This window comes from Cebus imitator, unplaced genomic scaffold (genome assembly GCF_001604975.1).
Source record: "Cebus imitator isolate Cc_AM_T3 unplaced genomic scaffold, Cebus_imitator-1.0 Scaffold123, whole genome shotgun sequence".
Lineage (NCBI taxonomy): Eukaryota > Metazoa > Chordata > Mammalia > Primates > Cebidae > Cebus > Cebus imitator.
Genome location: NW_016107438.1, coordinates 4,357,697 through 4,367,322, shown reverse-complemented (window position 1 = coordinate 4,367,322; position 9,626 = coordinate 4,357,697). Strand labels below are relative to the sequence as shown.

The window sequence follows — 9,626 nt, the reverse complement described above, 5'->3', positions numbered from 1 at the left end:
GTGAGGGAAGGTCTCACTCTTGCTCAGGCTGGAATGCAGTGGCACACTCAGCTCACTACAGACTCAACTTCCTGGGCTCAAGTGATCCTCTCATCTCAAGCCTCCTGAGTAGGTGGGACCACAGGCACATACCACCACAGCCGCCTAATTTGTTGGGGTTTTTTTGTTTTTGTAGAGGCAGTGTCTCACTTTGTGTCTCAGGCTGGTCTCAAACTCCTGGCCTAAAGCGGGAGTTTGAGACCAGCCGTAGCCACAAAGTGGCCTCCCAAAGTTCTGGGAATATAGACATGAGCCACTGTATCTGGTTAATGTTCTCATTTCTGCAGAATTCTTAGCCAGTATCTAATTCAACATTGCCTTCTCCATTCTCCATATTCATTCCTTTAGAATTCGTACTAGACTTTTTTTGGATCTTTACATACTGTTCTCTTATTTTAACATCTTATTTTCCAGTTTTGTATTTTTCTTCGCTGCATTTTGAGTGTTTATCATGTATCTTCCATTTCCTTATTCTCTTTAGCCTTGTCTAATAAGTTGGTGTGCGTTTGTTTTATATACTTGCTTATTTTTCAATAATATTTTTACTCTTATTAAACAACTCATAATGGTTATTTTATGTTCTGTCTCCGTCAATACCAATGCCCAAAGTATTAGGGATTCTTAATCACTTTCTGCTGATGCTTGCTCATGGTGGATTGCTTATTATGTGTTTACTATTTGATTGTGCACTCATACTTGTTAAAATTTGTGAGAATGCTGAAAGGCCTGAACGGTAGGTGACTTATTCCCTGATCTAATTTAGGATTGCTTCTGCTAGGTATCAAAGGGCACTGGTAACCTGGAACCACTTTAATTTCTCGGCCTGGGAATTCCCTGACCATAGAAGGGAGGGAAATTTTCAACCTCAGACTTACTGGTGAGAGCAGGCCTGTGATTACAAAATCCTAGAGAAGCCTCTTCACCCAGACCACAGACCTGAAATTTTCCCTTGTAGGCCTTTTGCATGTCATCAGGTTGTTTCTCACTGACCCGTTCAGTGAAGTTGCAGGCCCTTTCAGGGGTTTTGGTCTAACGTAGGAGTTTCCAGTTAAGCGCCCTCATAGTAAATAAAAGGTACATTTAACATAAGGCAAATCAATTATAGTTTACATGTTAATATTTAGTTCATTAGTATTCTATCCTAATATATAAAAAAATACTTAGATAAGTCATAGTGTTTGCAGGGGGAATAAAACTACAAAAAAAAAAAAAGAGAGAGACTTTAGAAATCCACATTTCCTAAGTGGAATAAAGCTTACCAACTGCTGTGCCTTAGATTAGGAGTATGTCAAAATAGTCATTCCTACAATACTTAGGACAGTCAGAGGACTTAGGCTGGGTGCATCTAGGGGCTTATTCCCCTTGTGTTGTGCAGATGATCATTTTCTGTGTGTGCTAGGACCATGGAAAACATGAGAGAACATTTCTCTAAAGCAGTCCTAAAAGATACGCTGGAGAAGACTGCATATTGTATATTCTGCTCTAATCATCATAATGTTCATAAGCATATTAAAGTCTCCAGAAGACCTTGACATGAGGAAAATTTCCCAAACATCTTTGACCATGGTACTTATTTTAAAAATGCTAATAGCCTGTAACTATTGAAAATAAAATATCTGTAATCATTGACCTCCTGAAATTTCAAGGCTACATTCCCTGAAAATAGAGTCAGAATAAGATATTCTGGGTTGACATTTAAGGGTCAATAAACTTACATTAGCGGCTAACCAAGCCGGCTGTATATTAATAGTAGACAAGTCTCTATGAAAACTATGATTGTAAAAGCCACCCGGCCAGGTGGCTCACGCCTGTAATCCCAACACTTTGAGAGGCTGAGACAGGCAGATCACTTGAGTTTGGGAGTTCAAGACCAGCCAAGCCTCATAGAAGTGGAGGATTCCATTTTAATACAAACCTCTAGCTTTTCACTATAAAATGATCAGGCCAGGCATGGTGGCTGACACCCATAATCCGAACACTTTGGGAGGTTAGCGTGGGCAGATTGAAACCAAGAATTAAAAACCAGCCTGGGCAACATGGCAAAACCCTATCCCTACAAAATAAACATAAAAATTTTCCTGGCACGGTGGCACTTGCTTGTAGTTCCAGCTACTCAGGAGGCCAAAGTAGGAGGATCATCTGTGCCCAGAAGGTTGAGGTTACAGTGAACCAAGATTGTGCCACTGCTCTCCAGCCTGGGTGACAGAGCAAGACTCTGTCTCAAAAAATTTTTTTAAATAAAATAAAATGGTTATTTCTCAGGGCTGCATTTTCATTTGTCAAATCTCAGTTACCAGAATTTTTGCTAAGGTCTTTTAGGGGGTGTATATGAGTGCTGTGTCATGTGTCACTGGTTTCTCTACTTCAAAGACTGAACATTCTTCACGATCTGAAAGGAAAAGAAGAGATTCTTTCGGGATGTTTGACGGTTATGATAGCTGCAGTGAGGACACAAGCAGCAGCTCCAGCTCTGAAGAGAGTGAGGAAGAAGTCGCTCCTTTACCTTCTAATCTCCCGATTATCAAAAACAATGGGCAAGTCTACACGTACCCAGATGGTAAATCTGGCATGGGTAAGTATTTATAACCTTCACCTGTTACACAGCTTTATGCTTAAGGGTGTGTTTTCATTTAATTTCTTCTGTCATTTCCCCATACTAAGGGGCAGTTTGAAGAGATAGAGCCTGATGTTTATAGTTGGAGATAAGATCACTGAGTTGGTGTTTAACTCTTTATTTTGCCTACCTCCTGGTGGAAAGCAAATACAACAAAATAAAAAACAAAAGGCCAGTGAGAAACTTCATGTGGACATAAGTTCAGTAATTAAATAAGAAATGCCTGTGTAACAAAGTGCAAGTGCATAGGATCATAGGCTTATAGAGTCGAAAGAGACATTCAAGGTTGGGCTCCCTCCTCTATATTACTTTCTTATAATTTCTGTTTTAACATTACTGGTGATTGGGGTATTCTCTGACTCGGTAAGGAATTTCTTTCTGCCTAAAACCTGGCTTGAAAATGAAAAAGGAAACGAAGAAAGAAGCAGTTTCATTTCTTAGTATCTCAAATTACAAAATTTCTTTCCTCCAACTTTATCTTTTGGTCTTGGTTTTGCCTTTTTAACTTTGCTTTTGGGAGTCTGGAAAGTTTCACTTTTTATTTAAACCTGCACAAAATAATTCTAATCCTTTTTCTAATGACATCTTTTTTTTCCACAATAGAACGCTTCTTTCTAGTTTATCTCTAAGGCTTGCCAAGGAGCCATAGTTGCCTCAGCCATTTCTCTCATGGTGGGTCACAGTGATTTAATTCCTCAATATCCTGGTCACTGTGTTCTGGGGATACTTCAGATTATGTGGTAGTAGGGTAACAGTTCATCCTGATTGGCCTGGACCTGTCCTGGTTTTACTATCCAGAAAATGTGAGACCCAAACAAATAGTTGGTCACCCTGTGTGAGGGCAGAAGATTGTTCAACTTTTAGCTCCCTTTTTCAAGGTACTATTTCCAGTGTGCCACCAAAATTGCTTCAGCTTTCTTGAAAATAATAATGAACTTGTAAATAACTGATGTCCTTTGACCTTTACCACATAAACTAAACCAGTTTAAATCAGTCTTACTGCAGTTAACTTTTTAAACTCAAGGTGTAGGACTTTGGACCTCTCTGTATAACCTTTTTCTTGCTTTCAGTCTTAGGATTTTTTTTTTTTTTTTTTTTTTTTTGAGACAGTCTCACTCTGTTGCCCAGGCTGGAGTATAACACCTTGCGGCCTCTGCCTCCTGGGTTCAAGCAGTTCTCCTGACTCAGTCTCCCAAGTAGCTGGGACTACAGGCCTGCACCACCATGCCTGATGCCTGGCATATTTTTGTATTTTTAGTAAAGATGGGGTTTCACCATGTTGGCCAGGCTAGTCTCAAAACTCCTGACCTCAAGTGATCCACCTGCCTCAGCCTCCCAAAGTGCTGGGATTACAGGGGTAAGCCATCATACCAGGCCTAGAAATATTTATTTATTTATAGACAGTCTTACTTTGTTACCCAGGCTGGGGTTCAGTGGCAAGATCTCAGCTCAGTACAGTCTCTGCCTCCCGAACTCAGGTGATCCTCTCCCCTCAGCCTCCCAATTAACAGGCACTATAGGCACATTCTACTACACCTGGCTAATTTTTGTATTTTTTTCAGAGATGCACAATTTTCACTATATTGCCCAGGCTGGTCTCAAACTCCTGAGCTCAAGCGATCTGCCTGCCTCGGCCTCCCAAAGTGCTGGGATTACAGGCATGAGCCACTGCGCCCAGCCTAGTCTTAGAAATTTTTGATAGCTAATTCTGTCATCTAATATTGAATACTGTGTCATCTAATCTTCCAGTTTTATATCATTTACAGTTTTGATAATTCTGCCCTGTTGATCCTAGTCTAGTCTTTTGGTTAAAAAGATGAATAGCATAGGGGCTGATACAGAGTCCTGCAGACCATATCAATAAGCTTTATTTATCAGGGCTTACTGGGGATGGTCATCCTACCAGTTAAAACCTACCTGGTGTCTTCTACTTTAGCTGAAATTTCTCAATACTGTTGTCAAAGCTACATGAGATTTTGTCAAATGTGTTAACTTGTGTTAGTGTATATTCTTGCCATGGTTTGATTATAACATAGCAGTCTAGTAATCCTATCATAAAAGGGAATAATGTTTATGGAAGCTTTGCGTGGCTTGGCATCTGTTTTAAATACTGGAGATATGCAGATGTACGACGCAGAATAAGCTCCTTGTCCTGATGGAACTTGAATCCTGCCTGTGGGAATTCTAGTTTGACATGTGTCATTCTTGGCAAAGATTTACTATATCCTTGGGATCACCACTTTTCTATCTAGGCGGTCAGAACCTTCTTTAACAATCTGTGTTCTAGAATTTTTGCAACAGTTCAGTTTTTTCTCCCAGTAGATACCCTTTGTTCACCTGCAATCTTCTAGCATTTTATCTTTTTTCCAAGATTTCTCATAGATTTGTAAGTACAGTTGTCCCTTGGTATCCATGGGGGGTTGGTCCCAAGACCTCCCTCAGATACCAAAATTCACAAATCTTCCAAGTTTCTTAAAGAAAATGTATCTGCATGTAAGTTGTGCACATCCTTCTATATACTTTAAATCATATCTAGATTACTTATAATACCTAATACAATGTAAATGCCATGCAAATAATTGTTAATACTATACTGTTTAGAGAATAATAAGAAAAAAACGGTCTGTGTATGTTCAGTACAGACAGAGTTTTTTTTTCCCAAATATTTTCAGTCCGCTTTTGGTTGAATCCACAGGTATAAGACCCATGGAAGCACAGAGCCAACTGTACCAATTACGCTACAGACCTCTTCAGTTTACCTGTTTGGGTGGAGACTTTTAAAGCAGTGATTTGCTATGTTACTTGTTGTTTATCTTTTTCGAACTTTGATTCTTGTGAACCGTGTCTAATTTTACCTTTCAGATTATTGTCTATTATGCAATAGTAGTCAAGAGTTCTGCTGTTTCCCACCATCACTGGTTAGTAATAGAGCACCTACTTCAAACTTTTTTTTTTTTTTTTTTTTTGAGACAGGATCTCCTTCTGTTGTCCAGGCAGGCTAGAGTGCAGTGGTGCAATCATAACTCACTGTGACCCTGAACTCCTGGACTTAAGCAATCCTCCCACCTCAGGCTCCTGAATAGCTGAGACTACAGGTGTATGCCACCATGCCTGGCTCTTTTTTACATTTATTTTTATTTTTTGAAGAGACTGGATCTTGCTGTCTTGCCCAGACTCATCTCATACTCCTGGCCTCAAGAAGTTCTCCTGCCTCGGCCTCCCAGAATTCTGCAATTACCGACATGAGTCAACTGTACCTGGCCTCTACCTCAAACTTTGAACCCATTCCTTCCTTCTTGTCCCCTAAACATAGCTTGAAGGAATCCTCATATTGCTCTTGGCATTTTTCTGAATATTACCCCTTTTTAAAAAGGTTTCAACCTTTGCAGTATTTTAAAGACCTGTGTTTTAAATCTTCAGTTGTGTGGCACTTGCCATCTTTCAAGTGTAATCATTTCAAAAGCTGGAATTCATTCTATATGAAAATGCCTGGCAAATGGTAAGCACTAAGGAAATGATAGTTGAATCCAGCATAGCGTTTGTCCTGTTTCTGTTGACCCTTTGTAAAGCCTTTCAGACCTCAAGCTACTATCAGACCTTCTAGAACCCATCACCATGGCACGATGCCACTGTTCTCTCTGACTCCTCTGTGCAGGCCTCTTTATTATTTGCATAGGAGGTAGAAGAAATGTTCAAGGCAAATTCTTCAATTAAAACTTTCAGATGTTGGAGAAATTAAACTGTTAGATGAAGATTGATTTTATTATGTGATCATAACTCCAGTGTTTTTCTTTTCATTAGCTACCTGTGAGATGTGTGGGATGGTTGGCGTCCGAGATGCTTTTTACTCTAAAACAAAGCGTTTCTGTAGCGTTTCGTGTTCCAGAAGTTACTCGTCGAACTCCAAGAAGGCAAGCATTTTGGCCAGACTTCAGGTAACGGTACAGAAACCTTCATACTTATATCCGTTATTTCTATGGCTTTCGCCATTTATCTGCCATTTGACTGTGATTCACTGCACTCCACCTCTGCCCACTTAGTCAGATGTCATTTTATACCGACACCTTTAGGAAACATGTGAGCCCCAAAGTTTATTCAGCATATAAAATTGAAAAACTATTTTAACTGAGTAAGGCAATAAGGCATACTATCCAAAATAAACTATTATTTGCATAAGTTAATTTAAATATCGTTTTTCCAAATAAGTATAAACACTTTTTTATATACAGAAATTGAAACCATTTTCCTGTTTCCCCTTGTTTCCTTTTGTTTCCTTCTACATCAAGGTAGACTCTTTCAGCATTTGGGGGGAAATAATTTAATTTCTGGTTTTATTTTCTCATCGTTCTCACTTTGTACTTTTTAGTACAATCCATTTGCTACCTTGACCAAATGTATTTGGTTAATCCAACTAACCTTTTTGACAACACTCATGGTGTGGAAAGAAAATCGTCTTGCTTTAAATGTATATCAGTGCCTACAAAATGACTGGAGATTTGACCATTTGACTTAGTTCTTACTATTGTATCATGTAAACAACTTTTTAAAGGCATTAACTTAACTGATTTTTGCAATATTTTTATTGGATGATCACAGTCTTCTTCTCATTTAATTTATTATTGTGATCATTATGTAGCACTAAAAGGGTTATTTAAATCCTCCAAATTAAGGAAATACATCACTTAGATGTATTTCTATATTTCAGATAGACAGTACCTAAAGATCCTGAGCAGTGGTCTGTACCCAAATGGATGGCAGTTTGTCACACTGTGAATTTGGCCCATGATCATTTTGTCATTGATCTTTTGCGTTAGCACTAAAGGTATAAACCTCAGTCACTTGCTCTTTGAACATTAAATTATCTTCTCTTACCATATAAATAGCAATGCTTGGCAACCTGCATGAGTAAATAACCCCTGGTTCTATCTACTATAAGAAGGAATCAAGTATCCACCACAGCCTGTATTTTAACATCTTGTGGGATATAATTTTTTATTAACATATTAATTTGCATATTGCTGTTGTAGTCTCTGCCAGCTCTGCTACCCGTAGTAGATACCTACATTGTAGCAGAACTCCAGAAAAAATTTCTCATGTTAAAATTCTTGTATGTTTCCTCTGCTTTAATAATTTTCTAAACCCTCAATGTTTACTTAAGCAGAATGAGTAGTATGCAGTCCAGTTAAATTGTGGTATTGCGGGGATGAAAAAGAATCCTATTTACTTAACTCTTCTTGTTTTAGGGTAAGCCTCCAACAAAGAAAGCAAAAGTTCTTCAGAAACAGCCTTTAGTTGCTAAGCTAGCCGCGTATGCTCAGTATCAAGCTACCTTGCAAAACCAAGCAAAGACAAAAGCAGGTAATATTGGTGAATCTGACAGAGGTGAAATATTTGACATTAATTGATTTAGTGTTAATTAATGACACTATAATTTTGAATTCTGTTTGTTTAACTAACTGTTTCCATGTCCTGTTAGCACATTATGATTCTAAACTTCCTAATGGTGGTTTTGATTTTAATAAATTACCCTAGAAGATAATAGTTGCATGTATAAGTTCAAGTGCTTTTGGCAATCTCCTTAATGTTTTTTTGTTTTTTGGTGTTTTTTTAATCTTTCTTTTCTTTTTTTTTACTTTTTTATGCAACAAGATCTTCAATCCTCCATGTTTTTATTTGGTTTATTGCTTATTTTTCATGTACTGATTCTCTGTGCTGTGAATAATAGGTAGCATTGTGAAGATATTAGGGAAAGAAATAGGACATTCAACAGGCTTCAAAGGGATTGAGAGAAGACGAGATTAAAGAAAGGACCATTTCTAATAGAAGATTTTTTTTTTTTGTAGACAGAGCCTTGCTCTGTTACCCAGGCTGGAGTCCAGTGGTGTCATCTTGGCTCAGTGTAACCTCTGCCTTATGGATTCAAGCGATTTTCATGCTTCAGCCTCCCGAATAGCTGAGACTACAGGTGCACGCCACCACACTCGGTTAATTTTTGTATTTGTATTTTTAGTAGACAGAGTTTCACCATATTGGCCAGGCTGGTCTAGAACACCTGACCTCAGGTAATCCACCTGCCTCAGCCTCCCAGCGTGCTGGGATTATAGGCGTGAGCCACTGCGCCCAGCCTAACAGATTCCTTTTTTTTTTTTTTTTCTTTTTTTGAGATAGAGCCTCGCTCTGTCCCCCAGGCTGGAGTGCAGTGGCATGATCTCAGCTCACTGCAACCTCCGCTTCCTTGGGTCAAGGCATTCTCCTGCCTCAGTCTCCCAAGTAGCTAGGACTACAGGCAGGCGCCACCATACCCAGCTAGTTTTTGTATTTTTGGTAGAGATGGGGTTTTACCATGTTGGCCAGGCTGGTCTCAAACTCCTGACTTCAAAGGATCCACTCCACCTCGGCCTCCCAGAGTGCTGGGATTACAGGCGTGAGCCACAGCACCCAGCCAGAAGATTCTTAATAGAAGTACAAAGGCAAGGAGACTAAGTAGAAAGTGAGGCAATTAAAGTGATGTGGGGTAGGTATCTCACTTAGGTACATGGCAAGAACTGAATGGAAATAAAAGCACAAAAGCAGCTGTAACAGTGTTTGTCATTCTAGACACTTCTCTCAACTGCTCTTTGCTCCCCTTAACTGAAGAGCTTGTACCTTACTTCCTCAGGACCATGTGTCATGTGTAGAACAGTTAAGAAACTCCTGTTTGTTTGCAAATAGGATATAACTAAAGCTATTTAGAGAAGTTATTTGATCTTTACATAAAGAAAATGTTCTTTAGCTGGGATAAGTTAATTTTATGTCCTTGCACACATTTTAACAATGATAACCTTCTTATAAGTAAAAGATTTGAGCCGGGTGCGGTGGCTCAAGCCTGTAATCCCAGCACTTTGGGAGGCCTAGGCGGGTGGATCACGAGGTCAAGAGATTGAGACCATCCTGGTCAACATGGTGAAACCCTGTCTCTACTAAAAATACAAAA

The 9,626-nt window shown here is 39.1% G+C and overlaps 1 protein-coding gene across 14 annotated transcripts in view; it reads left to right on the top strand.

The window, feature by feature from the left end:
- Positions 1–9,626, top strand: part of MBTD1 (mbt domain containing 1) — a 77,617-nt gene that overhangs the window by 26,682 nt on the left and 41,309 nt on the right. For 7 of the 14 annotated variants that reach the window (XR_001828585.2, XM_017540198.2, XM_017540197.2 and 4 more), the window contains 3 exons: positions 2,410–2,611; positions 6,455–6,594; positions 7,897–8,011. Coding sequence is in view for 12 of the 14 variants with exons in the window: in XM_017540198.2 (XP_017395687.1) it covers positions 2,410–2,611; positions 6,455–6,594; positions 7,897–8,011 (457 nt within the window). In the remaining 2 variants the exon portion in view is untranslated. Of the gene's footprint in view, positions 1–2,409; positions 2,612–6,454; positions 6,595–7,358; positions 7,476–7,896; positions 8,012–9,626 lie in introns of those variants that run through there. The other 7 variants (XM_017540200.2, XM_017540199.2, XM_017540208.2 and 4 more) reach the window with 3 other exon arrangements.